Here is an 18189-nt window from a genome sequence, read left to right on the forward strand (position 1 = left end):
TCCAGTTATCCAGAGGTTGCTCCATCAATTACAGTTGCTTAAGCCCCCCAGATCCCATTTCCATGTCACCATTTTAAGTGGGTTTTTTTCTAATGCTCTCTGATTTGTTTCTGATGGCTCATTTGAGCGTCCAGTTTCCATGAAACTCGAAACTTCAACTTCCTGGACTTCGCAGCTGAAGGTTAGAGAGAGCTGAACCGCAGTGCAGAGGCAGGAGATGCATTGTTTCTGAGGTAGAAAAACTTTCAGAGGCATGAAATCCCAGGCACCAGGGTGCAATTTCTAGGCATCATGGTGAGCTGGCACCCAAGATTTGTCAAGCCTTGACATACATTGAATTTTATGGGAAACTGCCACGAAAAATTGTACAAAAATAGCTAATATGAGGGACATGAATTGCAGGGACCTTTTGTCTAAGGAGTATATAATTAATGCCACACTGGGAAAAAAACAAGGGTTCATCGAGCCCAGCACCCTGTCCACGACAGCGGCCAATCCAGGTCAAGGCACCTAGCAAGCTACCCAAACGTACAAACATTTTATACGTTATTCCCGAAATTGTGGATTTTTCCCAAGTCCATTTAGTAGCGGTCTATGGACTTGTCCTTTGGGGAACCGTCCAACCCCTTTTTAAACTCTGCCAAGCTAACCGCCTTCACTACGTTCTCCGGCAACGAATTTCAGAGTTTAATTATGCGTTGGGGAAGAAAAATTTTCTTTTTGTTTTAAATTTACGACACTGTAGTTTCATCGCATGCCCCCTAGTCCTAGTATTTTTGGAAAGTGTGAACAGATGCTTTACTATAGTAATGATTTGCACTTACTGGGCAATACTTGCCCCCAAATTACCACACAGCAAGTGTGAAGCCTGTGTGATAACTGTTGGGGATGTTCCTAGCATATTTTCATACACTTACCAGAAGGTAAGTGTAACAGTAGTGCGGATGTGGTTACTGCCCACAACTGGGTCAGAGATTACCACGTGAACATCATGCACAGTCATGCCAGAGTAGTAACAGCTACTGTGTGCAAATTTACACGCTAAATGCCCCCCAAACATCCATCCCACAGGAGATCAAGAGACCTCCCCTGTCCCCATGGCAGAAGACATTTAAAATCTGAATTCTTTGGCACGGTTGGCTTAGCATTCAAACAAGAAAAATGAAATGGCATCAAGGCGCATACTGAAAGACAAGCACCCGTGTACCAGTAAGACTTCCAAACAACATGAAACGGCAGCTCATGTCTGCTCCAGTTAAATTCAGCCCTTGATCAAAGCTTGGGATGAGTCCTGACTGTAATGACATCCTGAGAGACGTGTGGTAATCCTGCTGGCAAACGACACAAGCCACCCTGGACTTCTAGCACTCGCTCTTCATTCCATCAGTGGTACCAACGTGAAGTACAGCCACAAGATACAAACTTCTAAAAAGGATTCTTAACTTCCTCCCCCCCCCCCCCCCCAATTCAGGGACTGTCAGGGACATGGGGCCCTTCCACTTCCCCAATCCCATGGTGCAGTCCTTCTGCTGAAATAATATTTTAAAAACTCTCCTTAGGGTGCACCTGTACCTTTCACATTTCATCAAATCCCATCCACAGGTTTCTCCGCAGATACTAAAGTTACAAACAGATGGACAGACAGGACTTGCCCGTAAGATGCTCTTCTGGTAAAAAAGAGCACCTAAAAATAACATACAGGGTACAAGATATAAAATAGTGAACACCAAATCTTTATAAAAAAAATGCAGTCAGAATAAACACACACAGACAGGCTGATAATCAAAGCAAATGGTGTGTTAGCCAGGGCTGGTGAATACATCCAAAGAATTTCAAAACTTACAATATCAGGCTATTTAGAATCGCAAAAGGGTCCGTAGACAAGGTTAGAGGCAGGATGAAGTGGCCCTAAACTTCTCCTGTCACGTTCAGCCACTATCCTACTAGACAGTGCCAGCACCGTTACCAGCCAACACACATTTCCAGAACCAATAAATATAGTATCACATTATGTGCCCAGGTGCTTTCTGCACCGTCTGAATATTGACCCCAGAATGTTCAATGTACACAGTAAAAAGAGAAAGTGGATAAGCTTAAGTCCATTCTCAGAAAGGAAAATAAGCGCCTATATATAAATATAAGTTAATATTTGTATCACTGTCAACTGTGCAGCTTCTATAGAAACCTCAGATATCTCCAAACTGCTTCAAGTCGCTTTAGGAAGGAAAATTTAGGACATACATTGGCCCACTCAATTTCAGGTTACATTGAATTACTTTGAGCAACTCCCAGGTATTGTACACTGAAAATAACATTAAGTGCTGACACAAAACTTTAGCTTTGCTTGTTGTGAGACGTTGGGAACGCCCTCTTTGTCCCTCAAAACCAATTTTCAGGAGTTAGAGCAGCATGTAACCTGGAAACATGGGAGACTAATTGCACGGGATGCTTAATGAAACACAGATTTAAAAATCAAAGTGAAAATTAAGGCAGGAAATGCTGGCACATTTTTTACAGCAAAATATATTAACTACAGCTGGAAGGACGCAGGTTGCTGAATACAGAGGCAGAGAGGTCCCCATCCAGATATATTCAGGCACTGGGGTCGGAGCATTACGGGTAATGTATTTCATCTGATAAAGGCTCAGGGATGTGCTACATGTTTTCAATGACAGGTCAGTCAGTGACTTAACTGTGACCCACAGCAGAATCGATAGCAGGACTACAAATAGGATAAAATATGCTATAAGCTAAGCAATGCAGAGAGACAGTCAGCACCAGAACTGAAGAACAGGCCCTCCAGTAACACTCTTCATAATCTGCAAAGACTTTCAGGATGTCTCTCATGAAAATATACAGAATTCACAAGCCAGCAATGCTTTTTGTTAGGGGACGTCAAACATCTTTGCCTGGGAAAGAACACACACACACACAAAAAAGTGAGCTTTCCAGTAACGGCAACTGAGCTGCTGTGTCACACACCTTGTGGTATGTGGAGAGGGGGGAGAGGCTCCTACATATAATCAATCAAAAAAGGTTCAAGGTGGGCAGGTAAAAGGACAAAAAAAAATGGGATTTTTGAGTGCTCACAGGAGAAAGGCAGGACCTCCACAGTCACACAGAGAAGGGGCTCCGGAACAGACTTGAACAGGTACATTTACAAGAGTCACTTACCTGAGCTCCACTTTTCCACACACATAAGACACCTGTGCACCCAGCAGCAAGATTACACAGCTGTGTCTCATTCTAGTGGCCTGAATTCCCACCCCCCCGGGCTTTACATAATCACATGATACAAATCCTGACTTTGGCTAACCTGTGTCTGATTTAAACACTCAACTTAATGACCAGGGGAGTCCCGATCCAATGTTCTTATGAGCTGCACTAAAGACACTTCATGGTCCCCATGATAATCACATCGATGACAGCGCTTCACTCTGAAACCTCTTATCAGCACTGCGATGAGTTTTTAGGGAACTCTATTGATCTGTAAGGGTGACTGGGAAACACCGGCCCCGGTATTTCTTCCATGTCCTGTTAAAGGAAGCTATCTTGTCAGTTCTTTTTAATTTATAAACCAAGTACAGGGGGAAAAAAAGTCCACTGGACCATGTTTAGAGCTTTATCCAGTAGGTGTTAGGCATGGTACTAGAGGGTTCTGATATACTGTGACTAACGGTTTTGTCTAAAACATCTCCCTAGAGTGTTCCTGTTCCATGGGTACAGAAACTAACCTTTCTGCTAATGCAGCTGCAGAACGAGGATAAAAACCCCACCTCAGATAGGTCCTTTCTGTACTTGACAATCTAATAATCAACGGTTATCACCTGAGAACCGTCCTGCGCTGGGGTTAACTTCAGCCTACAGAACCACTCACTTTCACCTCCACTTCCAGGTCCATTTTTTTCAGTGCAGTGTTCAAGTGCTAAAAATATAGTGTCTAATTGATTGTGCAAATATGGCCTGCATGGCACAGACCAAATGACTCGGCGCTCTGGTGGTTGCTTTTCAATGCATTTTTTTTTCTCTCACCAGCAGGCCACCAATCACTCACAAAGTGCAGTAGTCCTACAGCCAATCCACGGGCTCAGGCGAACACAGTCTCTCTTTTCACATCTTAATTCAGATATGTGGATATTTAGCTGTTTATTGTAACAGCAGATTTTTATCTTATTGTCCAACAAGACCTACTGACCAAACACAAATACTAGTTACCTAGCATGGCATGGGGCTCTCAACAAAACTCAATTAAGTATTCTGGATAGATTTGATTTGAGTCAAAAACGACAAAAATCTTGGGATTCCAGGTATTGTCCACACAGCTGTCGTACAAGTTCACAAAGCTTCCATCCTTGGACGGGGGCCTCAAGTACTTGGCGTCGCCATTAATGTAGTCCCCGACTAGAACTCTAGCCAGAAACATGGCTTTACAGTACTGCAGGACACGCTGTTGCACCATGCTCACGCCGTGGATTTGAAACTTGTCCCCGTGCTTCCCATCATTCCTGCAGAAATGGCTCGAATACAAAGCGTCTCTTGCAAAGTACGTTCCTTTTATGTGGGGAGAGAATGAGAGGAAAGAAACATGAGAATATAAATAGCTTTTATTTTATTTATTTCTTGAGCATTTATAACCTTATAATCTGAGGCTTAGAATGGCAATAGCTATGACAGACAGACAATACAGGGAAACTGTGTGGCCTCCGTGTCATTCATTCATTTATTTTCTTAGATTTGACAATCTACCTTCTCGCTGAGCACAAAGCAAAAAGTGTTATTTTAATGACAATACATCTCCTCACCTGTTCCTCCTCCCCCCCATAACAAGAGTTTCCAAAAGTCCACTTCTACAATGATTAACACAAGTGAGGCTGGCTTCCACCCTCTCCAGTAAAGAGGCTCAGAAACTGGCATGGCAAGAGTTAACAGAAGCATGCACTCAGTTTCCCTGCTGCTGAAGTGGCATTCCTCATCAAACAATTCACAGGAAAAACCAGTGTACAAGGGACCACCAGTCACATTCCTGCAAGCACGAGTGAACATATTGAGGAAACTCAGTCCTGACTGGTGGACAAAATAGGCAGGGTGCTGCAGACATGGTGGCAGCCAATCAGGACACTAACTCTTCTGTCTGATGGGCTCTAGTGCAGTGGTTCCCAAACCTGGTCCTGGAGGCACCCCAGCCAGTCAGGTTTTCAGGATATCCACAATGAATATTCAGGAGAGAAAGCTGCATGCATGCACGCAGTGGTTCCCAAACCCGGTCCTGGAGGCACCCCAGCCAGTCAGGTTTTCAGGATATCCACAATGAATATTCAGGAGAGAAAGCTGCATGCATGCACGCAGTGGTTCCCAAACCCGGTCCTGGAGGCACCCCAGCCAGTCAGGTTTTCAGGATATCCACAATGAATATTCAGGAGAGAAAGCTGCATGCATGCACGCAGTGGTTCCCAAACCCGGTCCTGGAGGCACCCCAGCCAGTCAGGTTTTCAGGATATCCACAATGAATATTCAGGAGAGAAAGCTGCATGCATGCACGCAGTGGTTCCCAAACCCGGTCCTGGAGGCACCCCAGCCAGTCAGGTTTTCAGGATATCCACAATGAATATTCACGAGAGAAAGCTGCATGCATGCACTGCCTCCACTGCATTCAAATCTCTCTTATAAGTACTCATTGTGGATATTCTGAAAACCTGACTGGCTGGGGTGCCTCCAGGACCAGGTTTGGGAACCACAGCCTTAGAGTATTCTTCGCAATAGAAGAAATTAATTCTACTGGCAGGGACACGTAACTAGAATCTATGCAACTTTTTCTTGTAAAGAATTCAATCAGTAGTTGACAACAAACCCTACCTTGTTCTGTCCAACACTGAATATTGTTTATCAAGTCATATTATTAACAAATATCTCCCACTGCAAATATCAAGTGATAAATAACGCACATTACAGCACATTGTCAGGAGCGGAAGATTCTTCACCATGGACTTCTAAATCAGTAACATTCCCAGTCAGCACACAACCTTCCTGCATAACTTAACCCCAGGGGTGAATTTCCAACAGGTAATAAAATTACATCTCAGCTTGCCCAACTTTCGCTGACGTCCTATCCAGGTATTTTAATCTACTAAGCGGATACTTATCCATGGCTTGTAATCAGGATTTTTCACTGTCAACACAGCCTCCCCTCTCCCCCCCCGTATAACTGAATCCAGGATGCACTAGAGTCTGAGGCTTTAACCTGCCACGCTTTGTTCCTTAATAGCGTCATTCTTTCCATGAAGCATCTACCTCACTCACAGTCTTAGCTTCCTGGTAACTAAGCTCATTCCCATCTTCCTCCAGTCTGCATCCTCTTGCTTCTACAAACAGTCTGGCTTTTTATTTCATTCACCAGCACCTTTCCAAACTGGTTACAGATGATTAACTACCTACAGCTGTTACGTACCTCAGCTGCTTCCTCGCTACATCTCCCAAACTGTCCTATTGAATATGAGTTAACTTCCTGCCAGTTCAGGACTCCAATGAACTACATTTCCCTGCATTCCTTTCAGAGATCTCATACGCTGTCTTGAGCTCCCTCCAGTGGTGAACTGCTGTATAACCCAAAACAAGCTGCCTAGTGCTTGTCATAACTAATATAATGAATTGAACAGTCTTTTGGATAAGGGCTCAGGGTAAAAGAATAGTTGCTTTTGTACCTTTTCCATACACAGCAGCATGGATCCCATTAATCCTCCAATCAAAGTTATGAATGCATATCGCTTCCACAAACTTGTTACTGGTACCATGAAACAGCAATTCCTCATTAATTTCAGACAAGCCCCTCTTCTTCTTCAGCTGAGCTTTCTTCCTGGAAAATGGCACGCTATTTAATATCAAGCCCTCTAAGCAAAGTGAAGCAGAAAAAACAAACAAAACTACACAGACACAATATTTATAAACAGTCTTTCGAGCAGGTCTTCCCTTTCCAAGCACACATTAACATCTGACCTGTCTCCATTAATAATGCCACCCCTCCTCCCCCCCCCCCCCCCAAGCAACAGGAGCAATTCGACCAACTCCACACCACACACACCAATCAGACCCCTTGACAGCTCATTTCTAAAAAGGTTTCTCCTGTTGTCAGACCCTCGGAAAGGTCGTTTGTGAGAGAAGCAGCTTCCAGGATAATCAGAAGGAAACAAAAATACTCAGTATAAAACATTTCACCTGGTGATTATTACCCACAATTTACATTCTCAAAACACTGGTCTGCATGACAGATACCGTTTCCTGAAACTACTGGTGGCAAAGAAACAAAGACTCCAAAGAACAAGTGTGATAATTAATGAAATGAGCCACTAAAATTACTCCCAGCTACTAGCACGTGCCAGTATTGAGTCGAGTTCTATTGAAATGATGGCGTTTCTAGCAGCGCAGAACTTCTCACCTGCAAAAAAACTCCCACAAGTCTAAGTTTTGAATTCTCTGAACCCGTTTAATGCGGTCACCATCCACAGTTTTGCCAAAGAGATGGGCAACTTCATTATACTCGTTTGTGTGCTTGAGCAACGGAACAAGCTGGAAAGAGAGGTGAGCATCGTGTCATTCCCAGCCTCCTCTTCTGCCACTGCAAACACTCAGGCAATGCTCAGCTCTCACCTGGTAAGGCTCCTCCATGTTCACGTTCTCCCAGTGGGACGGCATAGGGATGGCCTCGTTTTCACAGATATAACTTCGGAGGGAGAAGGAGAAACAAAACAAGAAAAGTCGTGTGAACACATTGGTCCAAAATACACAGAAACAAAGTAACTGCAGTGGAAAAGTAATCCCAGAGATAATTCCTTCTGATATGAACATCAGCAAAAGAAATACATTAAAAAACAAAAAACAATGCCGTCTAACCATGCGAACAAAATAGGAAGTTTATTCTGTAAGCTGAGCAGGTATAGCGGCCTCAAGTCAGAAAGAGAAGGGAGCCACTTTATCAGGCCGTTCATGTTGCCTCACAAGCTCTGCCACACAAAATGACCTTCCTGTAGAAATTCAGTACATTTTTTAAAAAGGGCTCCGGGATGATCCGGAAAATTACTTCAGTGCTGGACAAAACAGCGGAAACTATTATAAGGAATAAAATCACTAACACACAGATAAACATGGTTTAATGGGAGAGAACCAACATGAATTCAGCCAAGGGAAGTCTTGCCTCACCAATTTGCTTCATTACTACTACTACTATTTAGCATTTCTATAGCGCCACAAGGCGTACACAGCGCTGCACAAACATAGAAGAAAGACAGTCCCTGCTCAAAGAGCTTACAATCTAATAGACAAGAAATAAAGTAAGCAAATCAAATCAATTAATGTGTACAGGAAGCAGGAGAGGAGGGTAGGTGGAGGCGAGTGGTTACAAGTGGTTACGAGTCAAAAGCAATGTTAAAGAGGTGGGCTTTCAGTCTAGATTTAAAGGTGGCCAAGGATGGGGCAAGACGTAGGGGCTCAGGAAGTTTATTCCAGGCGTAGGGCGCAGCGAGACAGAAGGCGCGAAGTCTGGAGTTGGCAGTAGTGGAGAAGGGAACAGATAAGAAGGATTTATCCATGGAGCGGAGTGCACGGGAAGGGGTGTAGGGAAGGACTGGGGAGCAGCAGAGTGAGTACATTTATAGGTTAGTAGAAGAAGTTTGAACAGGATTCATATTTTTCAGGGCGTGAATACACATGTGGATAAAGGTGAGCCGAATTTTCAGAAAGCTTTTAACGAAGTTCCTTGTGAGAGACACCTGAGAAAATTAAAAAGTCATGAGATAGGAGGCAATGTCCTTCTGTGGATTAGGAATTGGTTATTTGAACAGAAAACAGAGGGTAGGGTTAAATGGCCATTTTTCCCAATGAAGGAGGGTGAATAGTGGAGTGCCGCAGGGATCTGTACTGGGACTGGGGCTATTTAACAAATTTATAAATGATCTGGAAATTGGAATGATGAATGAGGTGATTAAAATTTGCAGAGGACACGAAACTATTCAAAGTTGTCAAAACACATGTGGACTGTGAAAAATTGCAGGAAGATCTTAGGAAACTGGAAGACTTGGCATCCAAATGGCAGATGAAATTAATGTGGACAAATGCAAACTAATGCACACTGGGAAGAATAATCCAAATCATAGTTACCTGATGTTAGGATCCAAATTGGGAGTCAGCACTCAAGAAAAAGATCTAGGTGTCATAGTAGAAAATACACTGAAATCTTCTGCCCAGTGTGCAGCGACAACAGCAAAAAAAGCAAACAGGATGCTAGGAATTATTAGGAAAGGGACAGTAAATAAGACCAAGAATACTATAATGCCTCTCTATCGCTCCATGGTGCAACCTCACCTTGAGTATTGTGCTCAATTCTGGTTGGCAGATCTCAAAAAGGATATAGTGGAATCAGAAAAGGTTCAAAGAAGAGCGACCAAAATGATAAAAGGGAATGGAACTCTTCTCGTATAAGGAAATGCTAGAGAGGTTAGGGCTCTTCAGCTTGGAAAAGAGACGGCTGAGGGGAGACATGATTCAGGTCTACAAAATCAGAACAGGTAAAAGAAAACTGATTTTTTTACTCTTTCAGAAAGTACAAAGACTAGGGGACAGTCAAAGAAGTTACAAGGAAATACTTTCAAAACAAAATAGAAAAATATTTTTTTCACTCAAAGAATAGTTAAGCTCTGGAACTCATTGCCAGAGGATGTGGTAACAGCAGATAGCATGTCTGAGTTTAAAAAAAAAGGTTTGGACAAGTTCCTGGAGGACAAATCCATAATCTGCTAGTCAGACAGCCATGGGTGAAGTCACTGCTTGACCTGGGATTGGTAGCATGGAATATTTCTACTATTTGGGTTTCTGCCAGTTACTTGTGACCTGAACTGGCCACTGTTGGTAAGAGGATACTAGGTTAGATGGCCCACTGGTCTGACTCAGTATGGCTATTCTTATGTTCTGTTAAGGGAATAACTAGCATCAGGTTTGTATGCAAAGGAACTGAAATGTTTGATGACCGGTTTAACTAGCAATGAGAAAAGTTTCTTCCCTCAAAGATCTTCCAGAGAAGGTAGACGCTCAGAAACAGGAAAACTGGTTGGCCTCTTACCTGAATGCAGTAATGGAAAAGGGAGCTCGCCTTATCAGGCGCTGCTTTCCGGTACTTAAATTGGTTTGTTTCATCACTAGGAATGTAAACACAATGTGAAAGAAAAAGGACATAAAAACACTTAGCGAGGTGGCTTAAATCTAGAGCATCCATTCCGTTATTTAGAATCAAGGAACGCTAACCTGCAGGTGTAATTACAGCGCTCCCTCCCTCCCCCCCCCCCCCAACACACACCCCCCTTCTCATCCACAGCCGAGTTTCTGAGCCACACAGTGAAAGATGTCAATGTGCCCCAAATTTTTGGTCAACTTACAAAACTGTGCAATTTCAGCTGTGAAAAAGGTTTAGACAAGTTTCTGGAGGACAAATCCATTAACAGGCATCTCTGCCGTGTGACCTTGAGGGGCCTCCTCTGCAGTCAGTAACAGGGAAATATTGTTTCCATTACCAGTAAAATGTCCACCTTTAAGTCGTTAGTTTTGAAACTCTAACGTGCTTCTTTTGCAACTACTCACAGCAATCCAAAGCTACATCTGTCCTACTGACTGAATGATAGTGGTGCACACGTCTCAGAAATGGTATCAAAACACACTTGCACATATGCAATCCGGTAACAGAGCATTCTGAAATCTGCTTTACACAGGGGACCTTTTACTAAGGTATGTTAGGTGCTCACACACACCTAATTCAGCAAACATGGCCCTAACGCAGGATGTGGTAAAGTCTTTTGCGTTCCTTTTGCTGTGCGAGGTATTTATTTTTTGTAACTTTTTGGGATGAGGTGTGTCAGGGGCGTGGGGATGCACTGATCAGCTAGTGGCCTGTGGAAATTTTTCTGAATTTCTACTGCACAGCCAGAAATAAAATAGAAAAAAAAAGCTCACGAGGGACGCTCATCATAAGGACGCACTGAGCCGTTTCTAGCGCAACTTAGTAAAAGGGACCTGTAGTTGTTATACACAGAACAAAGACGAGGCCCACCAAGCCTGCTCTTTTCTGAAACAGCACATAGAAGGTTAAACTTCTGACAACATACCTGGGAAGTCTATCTTGTAGTTAAATTTTGCAGTGGAGAAAGAAATTGATCCATGTGGGTTTAGTCTGAAACTCCTTTCTATGTCTTCGCTGCTAACAGAGCACTGAGTATTTGAATCCATCTTCAAAGTTTAAAAAAAAAGGGTCAATTTTAGCATAATTTTAATACATTTCTCACTGAGGCAATGCACAACCAATGCATCTACCTGAAACATGTGCCATTTCCCACACTCAGCCAAGAAGAACCAGCCCCACTGTGTATCGGATGTATCCATCTTTTCCATGGCATCTTTCACTTCCGGACCAAATTCTTCGGATGTTCCTGTGATCATCATCTGATAAACAGAAAGAGAGAGCGATCAGCAAAAGTGTCATAACATAGTAACATAGTAGATAACGGCAGAAAAAGACCTGCACGGTCCATCCAGTCTGCCCAACAAAATAACTCATATGTGCTACTTTTTGTGTATACCTTACCTTGATTTGTATCTGTCTTTTTCAGGGCACAGACGGTAGAAGTCTGCCCAGCACTAGCCCCGCCTCCCAACCACCAGCCCCTTGATTTGTATCTGTCTTTTTCAGGGCACAGACCGTAGAAGTCTGCCCAGCACTAACCCCGCCTCCCAACCACCAGCCCCGCCTCTGCCATCCAATCTCCAATGTCCTTCCAGAAAATTCAACAGCTCAAGAAATTAATGGCTGCTTTGGGTCCTGAACTGTTCACTACCGAGCACACAGAAAGCTCTTTTGAAGTGTAACATTCAAAGTCAAGTTGCTTTGCTAACATTTCTCAACCCTCTCCCAGAGGAATATCAAGACAGGTATGTTTTCAGGATTACCAAGACGAACAAGCATGAAGTAAAGCCGCACATATGAGAAACTCAATGTATGCAAATTCATTGCAATAATCTGGAATATCCATCTGGCTAGGTACGACTCCAGGGGAGTGTTAAGAAGCACTGTGCTATGCTACCCTATCATCACAGCTGCAAACCAGATTCTAGTACAGCTGGTCTTTCCACAATGCTGAAGACACCAACTTATTCCATTCGGTTTGAGTTGGGGATCTGGTATTACTGTACTACTTCATAATGAACGTTTATTATTGATAGTAAGCAAACCATTGATGAAAACGTGTGTATATATATAAAATATATATTCATTTATCTTCTATAATACCATACCAGTTGACCAAGCCTGCCCAATGCAGTGTACAACATAATACACATTTATAGAAAAAAAAATAGTCCAAACATATAAATCTCCACACCCCTCCCTGCCTTTTCTCTTTCCCAACATATTAGATGCCTGCCCGTGACCATCAACCCCAATCTATAACACATGCAAGAACTGATCTGTGGATTAATATCTAGAACGTATCTTTACGTACCTACTTGTTATGATTTTATTTCTTTTATGCTGACTTCAACCAGGTTTGGAAAATACACTTTAAAGATCTATAATCAGAAAATCTGATTACAGGAGAGAAACTTTATGAAGCACACATTATTTTGATTTAGGAACCATCCAGAGCATATGCAGTGCTAGACAGTTAGTGGATAAATCTACTACTACTAAATCTTCCACGGGGTAACTTGCCCACTTCTTACCCAGTTGTGTAGATTCTTTCAGACTAACGGAGAGTGCAGTGTTCTATCAGCCGATTGCTTTTTTGAAAGATATTGGTCATCTGGATATTTCCCAGGCTGATTTTCATAAACATTACAGTACAGAATCCATTTTGGTGTCTGTGTGAAAAACATAGAAGCAGCTATTCAGTTAAGGATCAACAGGTTCTGGTAATGCTCCTATTAGAGGTGCAGCCTAATGGGTTAGTGCAATAGCCTGAGAACCCGGGAAACTGGGTTCAATTCCCACTGCAGCGCTGTGTGACTCTGGGCAAGTCTCTTTACCCTCCTGCCCCAGGTACAAAATAAGCACCTGTATATAATATGCAAACCACTTTGATTGCAACCACAGAAAGGCAATATATCAAATCTCATCCGCTTTAATTTGGTTCATATCAAGATTCTACTAAACAGATGTCAAGCCCATGATGTCAATATTTGGTTCTAGGATGGTTGGCTTCTTTAGTGAGGGATAAATCTATAGGGGTTTATAGTGATAGCATTTTGTTGAGCAATGACATGAGCACATGTTTTAGGACCATGACCCCAGGCATGTCAAAATGATACACCTATGTAATTCTGAGCTGGGACGTGACCCTCCACAGCCTTATACTGTATTTTTGAATATGAACTTCAATCATGTGGGTACTACAGAGATTTGTCATTTTTGTTGATGATTATGTATGTACTTGATGAATGATCATGCACTGTAGGTACAGTTCAGGAAAATAGTATACAAGTATTAAGTAAATCAAATAAGAAGTCAGCACATCACTGTAAGGAAAACAAATCGGATGCTTTACAATTCAGGCTGTCAGCGACTGCTGTCTATTAGCAAGTTGACTGTTGGAAACAGGATGCTGGGCTTGATGGACCTTTGGTCTATCCCAGTATGGCAATACTTATAGTAACATAGTAGATGACAGCAGAAAAAGACCTGCATGGTCCATCCAGTCTGCCCAACAAGATAAACTCATATGTGCTACTTTTGTGTATATGTTACCTTGATTTGTAACTGTCATTTTCAGGGCACAGACCGTATAAGTCTGCCCAGCACTATCCCTGCCTCCCAACCACTGACTCTGGGACAGACTGTATAAGTCTGCCCAGCACTATCCCCGCCTCCCAAACACCAGCCCCGCCTCCCACCACCAGCTCTGCCACCCAATCTCTGCTAAGCTTCTGAGGGCAGGGGATGTACTTATAAGTGCTACAGAATTATTCTCCTCTGTACTGCATATCTCATTTTTTTTCACCTACTCCGTGTGTCCATATTGTCCTTGCACAGTCACTGCTGTGTATAACAAATGTGCAATTAACATTATTATATCCAAACTTCAAGCTACTCTTGATAAGGGTGGATTAATAAATTTAAATCTACTTCCAGCGGTCAGCAGGATCAGAGCTGTGCGCTATAAGCACTACCAGTCCAAAGACATCGATAGATAATTGCCACGGTACATGAGCTCTGGACCTCTCAGCTGGTGCAGTCAGATCTGCTAAAAAGAGGACAATGGGCTAGGGCTCTTCAGCTTGGAGAAAAGGCGGCTGAGGGGAGATATGATTGAGGTCTATAAAATGAGTGGAGTTGAACGGGTAGATGTGAAGCGTCTGTTCACGCGTTCCAAAAATACTAGGACTAGGGGGCATGCGATGAAGCTACAAAGTAGTACATTTAAAATTAATCTGAGAAAAGTTTTCTTCACTCAACGTGTAATTAAACTCTGGAATTTGTTGCCAGAAAATGTGGTTAAGGCGGTTAAGCTTAGCAAAGTTTAAAAAAAAGTTTGGCTGGCTTCCTAAAGGAAAAGTCCATAGACCATTATTAAATTGGACTTGGGGCAAATCCACTGCTTATTTCTGGGATAAGCAGCATAAAATGTATTGTACTTTTTTTGGGATCGTGCCAGGTATTTCTGACCTGGATTGGCCACTGCTGGAAACAGCACGCTGGGCTTGATGGACCTTTGGTCTGTCCCAGTATGGCAACACTTATGGTAGAGCTGGATTCGGGCCGGGTTGAAAACTTGCAAGAACATATGTCAAAGTGCTGAAATGCGGCTGCAATGGTTCACGTACAAGGTCTGGGTGAAATCAAGAGTTTGCTGGGGGGGGGGGGGGGGGGGAAGAGGGGAGCCCCGGTAGAACAAGAGGAAATGATATGAGACTGAAGGGGGGCAGACTCAAGAAAAATGTCAGGAAGTATTTTTTCACGGAGAGAGTGGTGGATGCTTGGAATACCCTCCCGCGGGAGGTGGTGGAGATGAAAACGGTAACGGAATTCAAACATGCGTGGGATAAACATAAAGGAATCCTGTTCGGAAGGAATGGATCCTAAGGAGCTTAGCTGAGATTGGGTGGCACAGCCGGTGGTGGGAGGCGGGGATAGTGCTGGGCAGACTTGTCGGTCTGTGCCAGAGCCGGTGGTTGGGAGGCAGGGATAGTGCTGGGCAGACTTGTCGGTCTGTGCGAGAGCCGGTGGTGGGAGGCGGGGCTGGTGGTTGGGAGGTGGGAGGTGGGGATAGTGCTGGGCAGACTTATACGGTCTGTGCCAGAACCGGTGGTGGGAGGCGGGGATAGTGCTGGGCAGACTTGTCGGTCTGTGGCAGAGCAGGTGGTTGGGAGGTGGGGATAGTGCTGGGCAGACTTGTCGGTCTGTGCGAGAGCCGGTGGTGGGAGGCGGGGCTGGTGGTTGGGAGGTGGGGATAGTGCTGGGCAGACTTGTCGGTCTGTGGCAGAGCAGGTGGTTGGGAGGCGGGGATAGTGCTGGGCAGACTTGTCGGTCTGTGCGAGAGCCGGTGGTGGGAGGCGGGGATAGTGCTGGGCAGACTTGTCGGTCTGTGGCAGAGCAGGTGGTTGGGAGGTGGGGATAGTGCTGGGCAGACTTGTCGGTCTGTGCGAGAGCCGGTGGTGGGAGGCGGGGCTGGTGGTTGGGAGGTGGGGATAGTGCTGGGCAGACTTGTCGGTCTGTGGCAGAGCTGGTGGTTGGGAGGCGGGGATAGTGCTGGGCAGACTTGTTGGTCTGTGCGAGAGCCGGTGGTGGGAGGCGGGGCTGGTGGTTGGGAGGTGGGGATAGTGCTGGGCAGACTTGTCGGTCTGTGGCAGAGCAGGTGGTTGGGAGGTGGGGATAGTGCTGGGCAGATTTGTTGGTCTGTGCGAGAGCCGGTGGTGGGAGGCGGGGATAGTGCTGGGCAGACTTGTCGGTCTGTGGCAGAGCAGGTGGTTGGGAGGTGGGGATAGTGCTGGGCAGACTTGTCGGTCTGTGCGAGAGCCGGTGGTGGGAGGCGGGGCTGGTGGTTGGGAGGTGGGGATAGTGCTGGGCAGACTTGTCGGTCTGTGGCAGAGCTGGTGGTTGGGAGGCGGGGATAGTGCTGGGCAGACTTGTTGGTCTGTGCGAGAGCCGGTGGTGGGAGGCGGGGCTGGTGGTTGGGAGGTGGGGATAGTGCTGGGCAGACTTGTCGGTCTGTGGCAGAGCAGGTGGTTGGGAGGTGGGGATAGTGCTGGGCAGATTTGTCGGTCTGTGCGAGAGCCGGTGGTGGGAGGCGGGGATAGTGCTGGGCAGACTTGTCGGTCTGTGGCAGAGCAGGTGGTTGGGAGGTGGGGATAGTGCTGGGCAGACTTGTCGGTCTGTGCGAGAGCCGGTGGTGGGAGGCGGGGCTGGTGGTTGGGAGGTGGGGATAGTGCTGGGCAGACTTGTCGGTCTGTGGCAGAGCTGGTGGTTGGGAGGCGGGGATAGTGCTGGGCAGACTTGTTGGTCTGTGCGAGAGCCGGTGGTGGGAGGCGGGGCTGGTGGTTGGGAGGTGGGGATAGTGCTGGGCAGACTTGTCGGTCTGTGGCAGAGCTGGTGGTTGGGAGGCGGGGATAGTGCTGGGCAGACTTGTTGGTCTGTGCGAGAGCCGGTGGTGGGAGGCGGGGCTGGTGGTTGGGAGGCGGGGATAGTGCTGGGCAGACTTGTCGGTCTGTGCCCTGAAAAAGACAGGTACAAATCAAGGTAAGGTATACACAAAAAATGACACGTGAGTTTATCTTGTTGGGCAGACTGGATGGACCGTGCAGGTCTTTTTCTGCCGTCATCTACTATGTTACAAGGTCAGCATGAAGCTCCGGGTGAAGACTTTGCTAAGGGGGAGGGGGAGGGGAGGGGAGGGGTGGGGGGGCCCCGGATCCGCCGTCCGTTAGGCTGTTTTCATACGACTGCGGCCCGGGCGTTCGCGTGCGCTGGGGTCAGCTCCGGACGGGCTGAGGGGATCCGGACTGAGCTGCAGGTGGAGGCGGGTCAGAGGCATTCGGGGAGGGGGTCTGACATCCCCCCCCCCCCCTGTTCAACTCACACCTGCGGTTACCCCACTAACAATCCCGCAGCTTTTCCTTCTCCGACGCCCCCGTCTCCTATCGCACAACTTCTTCTTCTCTCGGAGTGTCGGAGGCCTCCTCCCTTCCGCCTTGCCGGAAACAGGAAGTTACGTCAGAAAGCAAAGGAAAGGACGACGAGGAGGCTGAAGAAAACAGGGGCCGGTGTGACGTCAGCCAAGCATGACGGTTACATTAGATACCTTGATCTAGCCCCATTATGAGAGCTGAAGCCGGTAGGCGGAGCTTTGCGGCACTAGTGGGCGGAGCTTGCCGCCATATTCGCTCACCCAAAACAATAGCAAAAGATTGCCTTATGCCTGGTCCATCTGTAAAAAGTCTAAAGCACTTCCAGTTGGCTACTGCCTTAAAAGGTGGTGGGAAAAGATTTTTTTTTAACTTTATTTGACAGCTTATTAAATTATTTGAAAGCTTCGCATATGTAGATATAAGTATCATGCAAAACAAACAAAAAAACCACTAGGAGCCGTCAAATCCGGAACATGTCCTTTAATTAGTAATATAGACCGATGCAGGACATCATTGACCCGACACGGGCAGTGTTTCAACAGTGCCTGCGTCAGGGGGTCTGCACATGCAAATTAAAACATATCAACATTAAAATATATAAATGAAAATAAATTAGTGGTCACACTGATCTAAAAATGTCTTTAGCGTCTGGCGCTAAGGAACACAGTCAAGTCCATCATTCACATTAGAATCACAAAAAAAATGTTTTAAAAAATGTTAAAAATAAATATAAACATATGCTGAGTCCCTGTGAGATCACAAAATGGCGCGTTTTTAAAAACATCTACCCACATAAATGAAATTCCAAGATAGTCTTATACTGCTTCATAAAGGCTTTAAAAAAGTTAATCAAAATGTACAAAGTTTCCATAGCTGAACAACCTTGCTTAACATTGATCAGTTTTGAAGGCTCCTGTTGCTGTTTGCTTTGTACTTTAAATCCCTCTCTGTTTCGCTGTGATATAAATATCATGAAATAAAAATTGAATATCACTAAAACAGCTTAAAAATTATTGTAGCTGGTAGAAACAGCAGTTATAA

The 18189-nt window shown here is 45.1% G+C and overlaps 1 protein-coding gene across 2 annotated transcripts; it reads right to left on the minus strand.

Moving 5' to 3' along the window:
• Positions 1 to 1712: 1712 nt before the first annotated feature.
• PARP11 (poly(ADP-ribose) polymerase family member 11) lies at positions 1713 to 17226 on the minus strand. 2 transcript variants are annotated; one of them, XM_030214182.1, is made up of 9 exons: positions 17112 to 17226; positions 12751 to 12888; positions 11347 to 11475; positions 11142 to 11262; positions 10106 to 10181; positions 7642 to 7714; positions 7430 to 7560; positions 6699 to 6850; positions 1713 to 4551 (listed from the first exon to the last, which is right to left on the minus strand). In XM_030214182.1, the coding sequence occupies exons 3-9, from the start codon at positions 11473 to 11475 to the stop codon at positions 4235 to 4237; spliced, it is 999 nt and encodes a 332-aa protein (XP_030070042.1). In that variant the 5' UTR covers positions 12751 to 12888; positions 17112 to 17226; the 3' UTR covers positions 1713 to 4234. The 2 variants fall into 2 exon arrangements, with proteins under 2 accessions (XP_030070042.1, XP_030070041.1); XM_030214181.1 differs by having other exon boundaries at positions 17102 to 17226.
• Between the last annotated feature and the right edge of the window lie 963 nt (positions 17227 to 18189).

The sequence above is a fragment of the Microcaecilia unicolor genome, chromosome 9 (assembly GCF_901765095.1).
Source record: "Microcaecilia unicolor chromosome 9, aMicUni1.1, whole genome shotgun sequence".
In the NCBI taxonomy this organism is placed as follows: Eukaryota; Metazoa; Chordata; class Amphibia; order Gymnophiona; family Siphonopidae; genus Microcaecilia; species Microcaecilia unicolor.